Source organism: Triticum urartu, chromosome 5A (assembly GCF_056163025.1).
Source record: "Triticum urartu cultivar PI428250 chromosome 5A, HENAU_Tu73, whole genome shotgun sequence".
Taxonomy (NCBI): Eukaryota; Viridiplantae; Streptophyta; class Magnoliopsida; order Poales; family Poaceae; genus Triticum; species Triticum urartu.
This window is the reverse complement of record NC_141877.1, coordinates 677,870,270-677,885,316: the sequence shown is the minus strand read 5'-3', so window position 1 is coordinate 677,885,316 and position 15,047 is coordinate 677,870,270. Positions and strand designations below refer to the sequence as shown.

The window sequence follows — 15,047 nt, the reverse complement described above, 5'->3', positions numbered from 1 at the left end:
AAGGCAAACGGAAAAGAGAGGGCAAATAAAACGGCAAGGGTGAAGTGGGGGAGAGGAAAACGAGAGGCAAATGGCAAATAATTAATGCGAGAGATAAGGGATTGTGATGGGTACTTGGTATGTTGACTTTTGCATAGACTCCCCGGCAACGGTGCCAGAAATTCTTATTGCTACCTCTTGAGCACTGCGTTGGATTTCCCTGAAGAGGAAAGGATGATGCAACAAAGTAGCGTAAGTATTTCCCTCAGTTTTTGAGAACCAAGGTATCAATCCAGTAGGAGGCTACGCGCGAGTCCCTCGTACCTACACAAGGCAAATAACTCCTCGCAACCAACGCGAATAGGGGTTGTCAATCCCTTCACGGTCACTTACGAGAGTGAGATCTGATTGAGATGATAGATAATATTTTTGGTATTTTTGGTATAAAGATGCAAAGAAAAATAAAAGGCAAAGTAAAAAAGCAAAGCGATAATAAAGTGATAGAAGATTAATATGATGAAGATAGACCCGGGGGCCATAGATTTCACTAGTGGCTTTCTCTCAAGAGCATAAGTATTTTACGGTGGGTGAACAAATTACTGTTGAGCAATTGACAGAATTGAGCATAGTTATGAGAATATCTAGGTATGATCATGTATATAGGCATCACGTCCGAGACAAATAGACCGACTACTGCCTGCATCTACTACTATTACTCCACTCATCGACTGCTATCCAGCATGCATCTAGAGTATTAAGTTCAAGAAAACAGAGTAACGCCTTAAGAAAGATGACATGATTTAGAGGGATAAATTCATGCAATATGATAAAACCCCATCTTGTTATCCTCGATGGCAACAATACAATACGTGCCTTGCTGCCCCTACTGCCACTGGGAAAGGACACCGCAAGATTGAACCCAAAGCTAAGCACTTCTCCCATTGCAAGAAAAACCAATCTAGTAGGCCAAACCAAACTGATAATTCGAAGAGACTTGCAAAGATAACCAATCATACATAAAAGAATTCAGAAAAGATTCAAATATTTTTCATAGATAATCTTGATCACAAACCCACAATTCATCGGTCTCAACAAACACACCGCAAAAAGAAGATTACATCGAATAGATCTCCACGAGAGAGGGGGAGAACATTGTATTGAGATCCAAAAAGAGAGAAGAAGCCATCTAGCTACTAACTATGGACCCGAAGGTCTGAGGTAAACTACTCACACTCCATCGGAGGGGATATGATGATGTAGAAGCCCTCCGTGGTGGATGCCCTCTCCGGCGGAGCTCCGGAACAGGCCCCAAGATGGGATCTCGTGGGTACAGAAGGTTGCGGCGGTGGAATTAGGTTTTTGGCTCCGTATCTGATCGTTTGGGGGTACGTAGGTATATATAAGAGGAAGAAGTACGTCGGTGGAGCTCCGTGGGCCCCACAAGGGTGGGGGGTGCGCCTGGGGGGTAGGGCGCGCCCCCTACCTCGTGCCCACCTTGAAGCTTCCTTGGCATAGGGTCCAAGTCTCTTGGAACATATTCGGTGAGAAAATCACGTTCCCGAAGGTTTCATTCCGTTTGGACTCCGTTTGATATTCCGTTTCTTTGAAACTCTGAAATAGGCAAAAAACAGCAATTCTTGGTTGGGCCTCCGGTTAATAGGTTAGTCCCAAAAGTAATATAAAAGTGGAAAATAAAGCCCAATATGGTCCAAAACAGTAGATAATATAGCATGGAGCAATCAAAAATTATAGATACGTTGGAGATGTATCATAAGACTCAAAGCCCGATCACGGCAGAAGATAGAGAGAGAATGAAAGTCATTTCCTATGCATCAGGCATAGGTTCTAGAAAGTATGCCATGCTGTGTACCAGACCTATTGTATACCCTGCCCTGAGTTTGGCAAGGGAGTACAATTTTGATCTAGGAGTAGATCATTGGACAGCAGTCAAAATTATCCTTAGAATACTAAGGAAATATTTCTCGGTTATGGAGGTGATAAAGAGTTCGTCGTAAAAAGTTACGTCGATGCAAGCTTTGACACCGATCTGGATGACTCTAAGTCACAATCCGGACACATATTAAAAGTGGGAGCAATTAGCTGGAGTAGCTCCGTGCAAAGCATTGTAGACATAGAAATTTGCAAAATACACACGGATCTGAATGTAGCTGACCCGTTGACTAAATTTCTCTCACAAGCAAAACATGATCACACCTTAGTAGTCTTTGGGTGTTAATCACATAGCGATGTGAACTAGATTATTGACTCTAGTGAACCCTTTGGGTGTTGGTTACATGACGATGTGAACTATGGGTGTTAATCACATGGTGATGTGAACTATTAATGTTAAATCACATGGCGATGTGATCTAGATTATTGACTCTAGTGCAAGTGGGAGACTGAAGGAAATATGCCCTAGAGGCAATAATAAAGTTATTATTTATTTCCTTATTTCAAGATAAATGTTTATTATTCATGCTAGAATTGTATTAACCGGAAACTTGATACATGTGTGAATACATAGACAAAACAGAGTGTCCCTAGTATGCCTCTACTTGACTAGCTTGTTTATCAAAGATGGTTATGTTTCCTGACCATAGACATGTGTTGTCATTTGATGAACAGGATCACATCATTAGGAGAATGATGTGATGGACAAGACCCATTCGTTAGCTTAGCACTATGATCGTTTAGTTTATTGCTATTGCTTTCTTCATGACTTATACATGTTCCTATGACTATGAGATTATGCAACTCCCGTTTACCGGAGGAACACTTTTGTGCTACCAAACGTCACAACGTAACTGGGTGATTATAAAGGTGCTCTATAGGTGTCTCCAAAGGTACTTGTTGGGTTGGCGTATTTCGAGATTAGGATTTGTCACTCCGATTGTCAGAGAGGTATCTCTGGGCCCACTCGGTAATACACATCATTATAAGCCTTGCAAGCATTGTAACTAATGAGTTAATTGCGGGATGATGTATTACGGAACAAGTGAAGAGACTTGCCGGTAACGAGATTGAACTAGGTATTGAGATACCTACGATCGAATCTCGGGCAAGTAACATACCGATGACAAAGGGAACAACGTATGTTGTTATGCGGTTTGACCGATAAAGATCTTCGTAGAATATGTAGGAGCCAATATGAGCATCCAGGTTCCACTATTGGTTATTGACTGGAGACGTGTCTCGGTCATGTCTATATAGTTCTCGAACCTGTAGGGTCCGCACGCTTAACGTTAGGTGACGATTTGTATTATGAGTTTATGTGTTTTGATGTACCAAAGGTAGTTCGGAGTCCGGATGAGATCGGGGACATGACGAGGAGTCTCGAAATGGTCAAGATGTAAAGATCGATATATTGGACAACTATATTCGCACATCGGAAATGTTCCGAGTGATTCGGGTATTTTTTGGAGTACCGGGGAGTTACGGGAATACGGGGAAGAAGTATTGGGCCTTAATGGGCCTTAGTGGGAAGGAGAGGCAGCAGCCAGGAGGTGGCGCGCGCCCCTCCCAAGCCCAGTCCGAATTGGACAAGGGGTTTGGGGCGCGGCCCCCCTCTCCCTTCCTTCCCCCATCCCCTCCTTCCCCCCTTCTCCTAGTTGGACTGGGAAAGGAGGAAACCTACTCCTACTAGGAGTAGGAATCCTACTCCCTCGGCGCGCCCCTCCTAGGTCCGGCCTCCTCCTCCCTTGCTCCTTTATATACGGGGGCAGGGGGGCACCCCAAGACACACAAGTTGATCTGTTGATTTATTCCAGCCGTGTGCGGTGCCCCCTCCACCATATTACACCTCGGTCATATCATAGCGGTGCTTAGGCGAAGCCCTGCATCGGTACCAACATCATCACCGTCATCAAGCCGTCGTGCTGACAGAACTCTCCTGTAAAGCTCTGCTGGATCGGAGTTCACGGGACGTCATCGAGCTGAACGTGTGCTGAACTCGGAGGTGCCGTACGTTCGGTACTTGGATAGGTCGGATCGTGAAGACGTACGACTACATCAACCGCATTGTGCTAACGCTTCCGCTTTCGGTCTACGAGAGTACGTGGACAACACTCTTCCCTCTCGTTGCTATGCATCACCATGATCCTGTGTGTGCGCAGGATTTTTTTTGAAATTACTACGTTCCCCAACAACCTGCACACGCATAACTCATCAATTACATTACTTAACCTCGAGTAAGCGAAATCGAATATGCACAAGATAGTAACACTCACTTGAAGTTGTAAGAAAAGAGTATTTTCCCTTTGTTTTGATGTCGAAGGAACAATTGTAGTAAGTTTTCCTCAGTATCTTCAACTCTGTTTGTACCGTCCATTCATTTACGGTATTTGGGCTAATGAACCCAATGTCATAGATTTGTCCTCTTTTGCATTCGATGTTCTTCAATCTGCATAATATAGTGAGGATAATTATATATATACATGCAATGAACGAGCTGAGCTAAAGACTTAATTACAGAAGTAATACTTACAGACAGTAGCAAGTCATGAGTTGTTTGTCGAGGGCCTCTTGATTGAATAATTGAAATAATTCCAAAAATTCAACAGGCATCACCTCAACTCCAATGAGGTCGTGCTCATCTCTAATTCTCAGCAACATACTCTCGGTCCCAGACTTCCTGCAGGTTTCCATGTACCAGTCATGGAATCTTTGCATCATCATTGTTAGAGAAGGATGATTAGGTTTGACGAGAGGCTTCCCATGCTCGTGTCTAAAGATCTCTACTACCCCTAACGTTTCAAACTGTACATCATCGCCCAGGTAATCACCGAGATTGGTACCGGGCAATAGCCCCGGATGATTAGCGATATCACTAGACACCTTGAGCGGGGGGCACGATTGCTTCTCCTGTAAGCCGAGCTGGGGAATTGTTTTCCCACTTCTTCGTTTTGCTCCTCTTGCAGCACTGGTAGTACTTCCCGACCGCCGCGCTTCACCATATGTCTTTGCAATACAGCGGTCATAGTTTGATTGCGGCGGAGACGGTAGTGGTTGCTTAAGGGCATCCAGAGTGCACTTCGCTTTCACCGGATCTATTGTTTCCTTCGGAGGTGGACGTTTCCGTTCAAAATGGGCCTGCACTTCGGCAGCACTGATGTCTGCGTTTTCCTCGTCAGTCCTCTCATATGGCAACTTTTCCGGAGCCTTGAGGGTTGGACCAAATTTGAATTTCTTCCCGCCTCTTGTACTGCTAGCCGTCGGAGCGGCGGCGTCTCTCTTCCGTCGTTGCTGAGGCGGTGGAGACCGCTGACGCGCCGGAGGAGGCGGAGTGCGTTGACACGCAGGAGGAGGCGGAGTCCCGCCACCTTCCCTTGATTTTTCTCCACTGCGACCCGTCAGCTGCTGCTCTCAACTTCCCATCTTTCTTACGGTCCTCTTTGTGCCATCGCGTCAACTTGGCATGCTCTTTGTTTCTGAACAGACGTTTCAACCATGGTATTATAGGAGCATAGCACATCACCTTGGTAGGAACCCTCTTCCTGGGGCGCTCGCCCTCAACATCACCAGGGTCATCTCGTCTGATCTTATACAGCAATGCACCGCATACCGGGCATGCGTTCAATTCCTCGTACTCACCGCGGTAGAGAATGCAGTCATTAGGGCATGCATGTATCTTCTACACCTCCAATCCTAGAGGGCATAGAACCTTCTTTGATTCGTACGTACTGTTGAGCAATTCGTTATCCTTTGGAAGCTTCTTCTTTAAAATTTTCAGTAGCTTCCCAAATCCGTTGTCAGATACACCATTGTCTGCCATTCATTGCAGCAATTTCAGTGTGGTACCAAGCTTTGTGTTGTCATCTTCGCAATTTGGGTACAACCCTTTTTTGTGATCATCTAACATGCGATCGAATTTCAACTTCTCCCTTTCACTTTCGCATTGTCGCTTTGCATCAACAATGACCCGGCGAAAATCATCATCGGGCACATCGTCTGGTCCCTCTTGATTTTCAGCTTCCCCCGTTGCAGTATAACCGTATTTAGGGGGGCAGATAGTTGTCATCATCCTCTTCTTCTTCGTTGTCTTCCATCATAACCCCTCTTTCTCCGTGCTTGGTCCAAACATTATAGTGTGGCATGAAACCCTTCTCAAGCAGGTGGACGTGAAGGATTTTTGAGTCAGAGTAATCCTTCGTATTCCCACAGATACGGCATGGACAATACATAAAACCATTATGCTTGTTTGCCTTAGCCACTTCGGAAAAATTATGCAGGCCCTCAATGTACTTGGAGGTGTGTCTGTCACCGTACATCCATTACCAGTTCATCTGCGTGCATTATATAATTAAGTGTATCAAAGACCATTACAGAATATCATGAATAGAGAAGTGACCAAATTAATACCAGTTCATCATCAAATTAAAATCAAAGTACAGTAGTGATCAAATGTTATTACTGAAAAAATAAATACGTAAAGTTCATACATAGTTCTCATAGAACAACATATAGCTCTCTAGAGCATCTAATTAAAACATACATTGAAACTATGTAAAACATTTCAATGCAACAACAAATGCAATCATAATCACAACTAAGGTGACAATTGATCCAACAGCATAATGATACCAAGCCTCAGTATGAATGACATATTTTTAATCTTTCTAATCTTCAAGAGCATTGCATTCATCTTGATCTTGTGATCATGGATGACATCCGCAATATGCAACTCCAATTCCATCTTCTCCTCCTCAACTAATTTTTTCTTCAAGTAATTATTTTCTTTTTCAACTAAATTTAACCTCTCGACAAGAGGGTCGGTTGGAATTTCCGGTTCACATACCTCCTAGGTAAAAACATCGATGTCACGTTGGTCGGCATAATTGTCATAAACACTAAATGAAACAAATCATAATAAAAGATAATATACCACATCCGAATCATAGACAGGACGAGGGCCGACGGGGACGGATACCAAAACCATGGCACTATATAATAACAAACAATAATAAAAGTAAGAAAATTATACAAGTATCTATCTAAATCATACAAGTAAAAAAAATTCTTTTAGAAAGAAGATAAGAACAAGAGGCTCACCTCGGTGGTGCTGGCGACGAGATCGGCGCGGGCGATCGACGGTGGTGAGGACGGGGACGGGACGGGACGGACCGCCAAACCTAGAAAAATCTTGAGGAAAATGGAGCTTGGATTTCGAGCTTGGAGAGGAGAAAGCTTAAGTGTGGCTCGGGCATTTCATCGAACATGTCATGTGCATATGAGGTGAGAGCAAAGCAACACACACCTGCACACGCCGGCCGGCCAAAAACAGTGGAGTGAGCGGGTAGGGGCGAGCATATATATAGGCACCTCTTTAGCCCCGGTAGGTGGCTAGAACCGGGACAGGAGCCTGCTCTTTAGTCCCGGTTCCAGCCACCAACCGGGAATAAAGGGCAGCGCCAGGAGCGAGGCCCTTTGGTCCCGGTTCGTGTCTGGAACCGGGACAAAAGGGGTCAGACGAACCGGGACCAATGGCCCCCGAGGCCCTGCCGGCACTCTGGCCTCACGAACCGGGACTAATGCACCCAGGTCCCGGTTCATAGGAGAACCGGGATTAATGCCCTTTTCTGGCCTGAACCAAAGCCCTGTTTTCTACTAGTGTCCGACGAGGCGATCGGTGCTATGGTTGGGGATGGATCTGGAAATCAGACTGTTCAAGCAAGGATGGCATGGCGGCGGCGACATCCTCGTGATGGACTTATGTCCTCAGGCTCCACCGTTGCGACGGAGTTTGCTCCAGTGCCGGTGCGGAGCTTGGGATGCTAGGGCGGATGCAGATTGTGATCTGCATCGGTGGCATCTGAAAGATGTTGGATCGCGTGATGGCCTGGTTCGTGGTTTGTGGTTGGCAGGTGTGGTTTTATCCTACGGCGTCTTAGTCGTGTAGGCGTGCCAGATCTGGTGCTCGATGGCGTGTCCAGGGTGTTTCCTCGGTCTGATTCGTTCAACAGTAATGGTTTCGCCTTTGGTGAGCCACCTTGGAGATCCGCAAAGCTGCATATCAGCGATGGAGCCACTTTAAACTCGGTGTGAGGCTAATCCGTCATTTTTTCTTTGATGGCTGTTGTGGTGGTTCCAGAAATAGGTGACGGGTGTTGGTGTCAAGTTCAGAGCTTTCTTCCGTCTTCATTGTAATTTTACTTGTTGGTTGTTGTTGTTTTGTGCAAAGGCAAGCATTCTGATGTCTTTTCAGTTTTGTTAGGTCAGTTTATACGTGACTTGTACTATAATTCTTGTGATATAAATGAGACATGTATTATCATAAAAATAAAAAGAGTGGCTGCATCGCACGAGAGCTCCGCAGCCAAGGTACAGACACATGATGCTGCTGCTTCCATCGCTCGTAGCTAGCTAGAGCATCATGGATGCTCCCATGACGCATCATAATCCCATGGATAATTGCTTGTACTCGTGGTACTAATTTCCGATCTCGTCATCTCACTTCCACTCTACTATTTGCAGTGCCCTCAATGCGGTTAGAGCTACAGCCACGCGCAAATTACCAACCTCCATTGAACTTAATTTACCAAATTCGATTTGCACATGCTCACAGGACGAAATTGATCAGCTGACGGCTGGAGGCGAGATCGCCTTCCTTTCTTCTCCTGATGATGCATCATAATCCCAGGACGAAATTGATCAGCTGACGGCTGGAGGCGAGATCCCCTTCCTTTCTTCTCCTGATGATGCATCAAAATCCCAGGACGAAATTGATCAGCTGACGGCTGGAGGCGAGATCCCCTTCCTTTCTTCTCCTGATGATGCATCAAAATCCCAGGACGAAATTGATCAGCTGACGGCTGGAGGCGAGATCCCCTTCCTTTCTTCTCCTGATGATGCATCAAAATCCCAGGACGAAATTGATCAGCTGACGGCTGGAGGCGAGATCCCCTTCCTTTCTTCTCCTGATGATGCATCAAAATCCCAGGACGAAATTGATCAGCTGACGGCTGGAGGCGAGATCCCCTTCCTTTCTTCTCCTGATGATGCATCAAAATCCCAGGACGAAATTGATCAGCTGACGGCTGGAGGCGAGATCCCCTTCCTTTCTTCTCCTGATGATGCATCAAAATCCCAGGACGAAATTGATCAGCTGACGGCTGGAGGCGAGATCCCCTTCCTTTCTTCTCCTGATGATGCATCAAAATCCCAGGACGAAATTGATCAGCTGACGGCTGGAGGCGAGATCCCCTTCCTTTCTTCTCCTGATGATGCATCAAAATCCCAGGACGAAATTGATCAGCTGACGGCTGGAGGCGAGATCGACATCCTCACAACCAACAGCACCACCATCACAACAACATAGATATCATCACAAAGCATCATCACAAACAACATAAGCATCTAAAGAAACACACAAGTCATCGGAAGGAGCACAAAAGACCACAAGTCATCTAAAGACCCACAGGGTTAAGCGCCAAGACGTCCACCACCACCGCCAAGGTCGTCACCGCCAAGTCCGCCAAAGCCCATGCCGTCACTGCTAGCGGCAGCGCTACCGCCAAGACCGCCACCTCCTCGGTGGATCGGAGTGACCGGGCTCCGTGGCTCGGGAGTGATGCCCCAACCGGCACCACCACCAATGAATGATCCACCGGTTCCCTGGATGTTGAAAAGACATGTTAAGGGGATATATGATTGCGTTGAATAAACGGTAAGCTTTGGGTGAATAGTTTGGGGATGTACTAACTGGCGAGGTGCCCGGGTGCCGTGCCAGAAACTCCCCAAAGGTGAGCAGCACTGGTTGTGGTGGAGGAGATGGTGCTGGTTGCAATTGAGGAACCCTGCCGGCCGCCATGCACTCAACAACGTGCTGCATGTTAATTGACCAAGCAACCAAGAATGTCAGAAGAAATGCAAGTGCAAATATATAAGTGAAATGAAAGAGGCCAAACTAACCGTCATCATGCGAGTGTTGTGCTCATGCATTGCTAAAAGGCTCACGTGCAACGCCATGGTCTCCTGGCGTGTGTACTCCATGTAGGCCTACGGTATGACATGATGAAACTCATAAAACATCTCAATGCAGAAAATAAAGTGAGCAATGAAGATAAGAGGGAAAATAATTACATAGTGCCGCTCGGCTAGGAGGGAGTGTGACTGTGCACTGGTCATGGTCGTGCTCGTGCGCTGGCTCAGGCTCAGGTCGGTAGCTTGGAGCTGTGTGTAAGAAATAGAAGGAGTGACCACGGCATCCAGAACCGGCTGTCGATCATGAGCCTTCGGCCCCATGCCCACCACCACCCTGTCGTCCAGAGCCGCCTTACAGTAGAAAATAGGCATGCAGTATAACATTATTTTGTATGTTTTTCGCTACAAATTTCAGTCCACAGCCAACTAGTTCATTTCAAAATACCAGTAACAATCTAACAATTGAGACCGGGAAATGGTAGAGGAAATGCAAGATGATGATACTATTTTGGTCATAAGCTAAAAAGTGCAGTGCCACACAACACGTATCCATCCCATAGTACCATGACATAAAGTCTAAGAAGCAGAGATGGAATACTCGACAACTCTTGGTATCAACTCTGCAGTTGGTGACCAATAAATCATTCTTCACTGAACAGAAGCGATATAACAGAGGAACATGCAAAGAAAGCGCAACCTCTTTGAGGCAGCAATCGTTCCAGAGATGCACCGTGGAGTAGAGATTGATGATGTGCCTGTGCTTGAACCTTTCACTGCACTGAGGGCACTGTAAACAGAGCATCACGAGGAGCAACAGGTAGAAGTAGCTTAGCAAGGAATTCCAAATGAACTCTGCCATGCTAAACTGCTAAGTAAGCAGCCTTCCATGAAGACATCTGCAGTCTGCAAGATCATGTGCAGCAGTACCTTGGCGCTGGTGTTGCCGCCGCGGCGCAGCCACCTCTCCAAGCAGGATCTGCCGTAGACATGTCCACAGGGAATGCAGCTGCATCAAGCACAGATTTTTCTTCAGAGACGAATGAGGAATTTCTTCAGTGAAGGATGCAGATGCGGTGAAATGTACCAGATGCGGTGAGCGCCGTAGGAGGCCCAGGGATCCATGCAGATGCAGCAGGTGGCCGCCGCCCGGGGACTCCCCTCCGCCTCCGCGCAGCCGCCCACGCCGGCCGACGCAGCCTCCTCCTCCGCGCTCCCGGAGGCCCTGCCCCCGCCGGCGCCCTCCTGCTCCTCCTCCTCCTCCTCGTGGTCCTCGTAGTACGATCCGCTCTCATCGGATTCGTCGTCGTCGTCGTAGGAGCTGTAATCGGAGCTCTCCTCGTCGTCGTCGTAAATCTCCTCGTCCTCTTCGCCGGCCAAGCCCGGCGCGGCGCGGTTCGCCGCTCCCCTGATTAAGTCCTCCGCGGCCTGGCGAGGCGGCACCTCTCCGTCGGACATCTCAGCGTCGGAGACCTCCGCCGCTGCCGGCGGCCACGACGGCGAGGACGGCATGGAAGGGGAGTGGAATGCTTTTTTTTTTCTGCGAAGACGAAGAAGCTTCACGCGAGTGAGGGGATCGGTTTATTCTGGGCCTTTTGGGCAACGAAAGTCGACTGGGCTACATGTATTTCCGGTACTGCAGCCCAACAACCCAGTACTAAGGCCCATGAGCTCTCAATTATTGAATTATAATGATCTTTTAAATGTTAAAAACTTAAAATCAGTAGTATATATGTATACACATATTTTGGCTAGTATAGCGCAATTTTATTTTTTTGCATGGTGTATACGGCAATATTCAGAAGTGCCAAAATATTCTTTTAAAAAACTACAAGTATATACAGATGTATTTCTACATATGCCTAAAACTTCGTTACGAGATATTCTATCATGAGATCTCCTACTGAATCTTCAAACATACGTAGAATTATTATGCATCCACATCGTTGCATGGCACAGTTCTACACACTGCTGAATTTGAAACACAAGCGGTACAAAACTAGATGGCAATTTGCTCCCACTCAGTGAGGTTCTTAAAAGCCGAACCGAAAATCCATTCACTGATGATACACTCAAAGTTTTACATATGATTTCTAAGTTTTCGATGAAAGATAGAATCGTGGCACGCAAAGTTTCCTCCTCAAATAGCAGATACAGGGCTCAGATGAGCAGAACAATACAATTTTTGTCCAGAGAGTACTAGTAGAAACAGAGAATCAGCAACAGAAGCTTCAGAGGCCACCCTGAGGCAAATATTTAGTCATGCCGTAGCCAATATTCTGCATCCGCAATTACCGGTTGCCATCCCTTACATACATACACTTGAGCATCAGTGCAAACCGACCCTTAATCTACTTTGCATCTTCACTTGATCCTCACCCTGCATTACAACAGTAAGAACCATTTTGATATGTCAATGGTGTTTCTTGTATATGTTCAGAGAGAAGTTTTCTTTTTGGAAGCACAAAGTGTACAGCTGAAGTTCTTGTCCCACATATATGCATTCCACAGGTTCATGCTAAAAACACCACATCTGTACAACTTATTTTCGTAACACCAAGAATGTATCATGACAGAACTGCTAAAACAAAACAGGGACACTTGCCAACCCGAATGTATCATGATAAAAATTAAGAATGTATGCAGAGTTGTGCATGCATAGTAGGCAGTAGTACTGCAGCAGAAATTGCCTCACTATTTAGCAGACATTAGTGTGATTCCAAAATTGCTTAGCTGTGACTTATGTTTTCATGACCAACCTGCCTACAATGTTTTTTCAGTTACATTACATGTAAGGAGAAAATTGGCAAAGGTGCCGTCTAATCTGAAGATAATATTATCTACACAAAAGGATCATTTTATTACTGATAAAAATTGATCCTTGTCTCTCCCAGATGGCCAATTGCATGCCACATTCAGCAGAGCATGGCCACAAGATCTGGATGTAGCACAGTAGCAGTAGTGGGGTTTGCACATTTGATCGAGCACGTCATGCTCATTGTCAGTTCGGGAGCACCGATCTAAGCTGATCTACACCAAGAGCACAGCAAAACGCAGGAGGACGAGTTGGCTAGAAATTCGGGCTCACCAGATGCGAACGCCGCAAGCTCCACTTCCATCCCATCCTACTCGTCGTTGTCGTCGTCCTCGTCCTCGTCTTCATCGTCCTCGTCGTCCTCCTCCTCATCCGAGTCCTCATCTTCGTCGTCGTCGTCGGAATCTTGGCCTTCGTCCTCCCCCTCCTCGTCGGAGTCTTCGTCCTCGTCCCCTTCATCCTCCGAATCTTCGTCTTCTTCGTCGTCGGAGTCGTCTTCTTCGTCCTCATCCTCGTCCTCGTCCTCCTCGTCGGCTTCTTCACCGCCCGCCGTCTCCCCCGACCCCGACGCGGCACGGCTGGCCTCGGCGCCCCCGCCGGCCGGCGGGGCAGGGGCCGGGGCCGGGGCTGGGGCAAGTGGCGGCGCCTCTCCCCCCACCGTCTCGTCGTCGGAGGCGTCCTCCACCTCGACCTCCTCCGTGGCCGGCGCCGGCGGCGGCAGCTGCGACGGCGAGGGAGGCATGGAGCGGCGGAGTCGGCCGAGATTTGGATTCAGATTTCGGGGGGAGGGAAGGGAAAATGGTAGGGTTTTTTTTTTTGAGGTGGGGGAAAATGGTAGGTGGCGCGCCGTGCCCAAGGACATTTCATTCCTGGGCTTAAAAAAAACTACGTGGGCCCAACTAGTCAGATAGTATATTTTTTTAAGGTGGCAACTCAGAATATGTGAATGCTGTGATATACAGAATTTTTGTTCCTTTGGCTTTCTACCTTTCTTCAATAATAAGAGGTACACAACTACACGAGGTCAAAACAAATCTCGAGCATATGGCAAATTCCCTGTTTCCAGTAGTGCATAGGCTTAGCAAGGGCATGCACTTTTCATTGCAGGGGGCACATCGATGTAACATGTGTGGTAAGGAAACGCGTGCATGATGCCATTGATTTTTTGCTGAGCAGTTGCAACCAGTATGTCACCTAAATATTCGAATCAGGAGGTGGCGTGTCATCACCGGGAGGAGGGGGGTGCACGGTGGTCAGTGGCATTCGTGGCGGCGACGGCATGGTCGTGGAAGTGTGGGACGGATACCATCGGGGAATGAATGACTGGCTGGAGGTTGCTTCAGAGGAGAGGGGGCCACTTTTGCCAATGCTTGGATTTCATAGGGGAAGAGGCCAGTTGAATCTAAATATTAGGACATGTGTTTTTGTTTTGCATAAATATACATGGATAGTGTGTAGTTTGTGGAACCTGAGAGAGCGGGGTTTTATCATGTGGTGTTAGTTCGGGATAATGTGGGTTTTAGGGATCGTTTAGAGTTGATCTTGAAAGCAAAACCTTTTTTTTCAATTTTCTTTACTCTATGCAATTTATTTCCATATTTAACCAATAAACCATGAGGCTTTCTCCGAGACCAGACGCATGGTTGTGGGTAATCATCTTGGTGAATCATATTGTCGAGAACATAGAGATTGGTTGCGAAAAGCTTGAGGAGCTCAGCAAGTTCGCACTTGATATGGACAAATGTGCGGATTATTTACTCATCCCAAACAAGATCAACTATGAGCTGATGGGTCAAAGAGATAATAAGAGCACAGGAACAAATTCATCACAACAACTCGAGTGGAGGATGACCTAATCTCCAATTGAAAATTCTCGTGAAATAAAAAACTGATATGGAAATATGGTTGGTGGAACTATATTTTGCCGATGTAATCCCAACTCTTGTTCCAATTTTTTTTCTACATAAGCTTTCCTGGGCTTCACGGGCAAACAGAAAAAAAACTACGTGGGCCCAACTACTCAGATCGTACTTTTTTTAGGGTGAGAGCTCAGAATATGTAAATGTTGTGATATACAGATTTTTTTTCCTTTTGGCTTTCTAACTTTTTTCAATATAATAGGTAGAGAACTATATGATGTCGAAACAAATCTCGAGCATAGACTTGCCAGGGGCATGTCTTTTTCATTGCATGGGTGGTAAGGAGACGCGTGTATGATGTAGTTGATTTTTTGCCTAGCACTTGCAACCAATATGTCACCTAAATATTCAAATCGGGAGGCGGCATGTCATCACCAGGAGGAGCGGAGGGGGCGCACTGTGGTCGGTGGCATCCGTGG

At 46.6% G+C, this 15,047-nt stretch overlaps 2 protein-coding genes across 4 annotated transcripts; both read right to left on the bottom strand.

Annotated features, from left to right (window-relative positions):
* Positions 1–9,278: 9,278 nt before the first annotated feature.
* LOC125511612 (uncharacterized) lies at positions 9,279–11,476 on the bottom strand. 3 transcript variants are annotated; one of them, XM_087522351.1, is made up of 7 exons: positions 10,982–11,476; positions 10,825–10,903; positions 10,595–10,684; positions 10,057–10,146; positions 9,886–9,972; positions 9,677–9,799; positions 9,279–9,588 (listed from the first exon to the last, which is right to left on the bottom strand). In XM_087522351.1, the coding sequence occupies exons 1-7, from the start codon at positions 11,404–11,406 to the stop codon at positions 9,397–9,399; spliced, it is 1,086 nt and encodes a 361-aa protein (XP_087378477.1). In that variant the 5' UTR covers positions 11,407–11,476; the 3' UTR covers positions 9,279–9,396. The 3 variants fall into 3 exon arrangements, with proteins under 3 accessions (XP_087378477.1, XP_087378475.1, XP_087378476.1); XM_087522349.1 differs by having other exon boundaries at positions 10,057–10,248; positions 10,982–11,475; XM_087522350.1 differs by lacking the exon at positions 10,595–10,684 and having other exon boundaries at positions 10,057–10,248.
* A 448-nt stretch (positions 11,477–11,924) lies between these two features.
* Positions 11,925–13,552, bottom strand: LOC125506503 (uncharacterized). The gene is made up of 2 exons (XM_048671307.2): positions 12,983–13,552; positions 11,925–12,274 (listed from the first exon to the last, which is right to left on the bottom strand). The coding sequence occupies exon 1, from the start codon at positions 13,449–13,451 to the stop codon at positions 13,020–13,022; it is 432 nt and encodes a 143-aa protein (XP_048527264.2). The 5' UTR covers positions 13,452–13,552; the 3' UTR covers positions 11,925–12,274; positions 12,983–13,019.
* Positions 13,553–15,047: the final 1,495 nt, after the last annotated feature.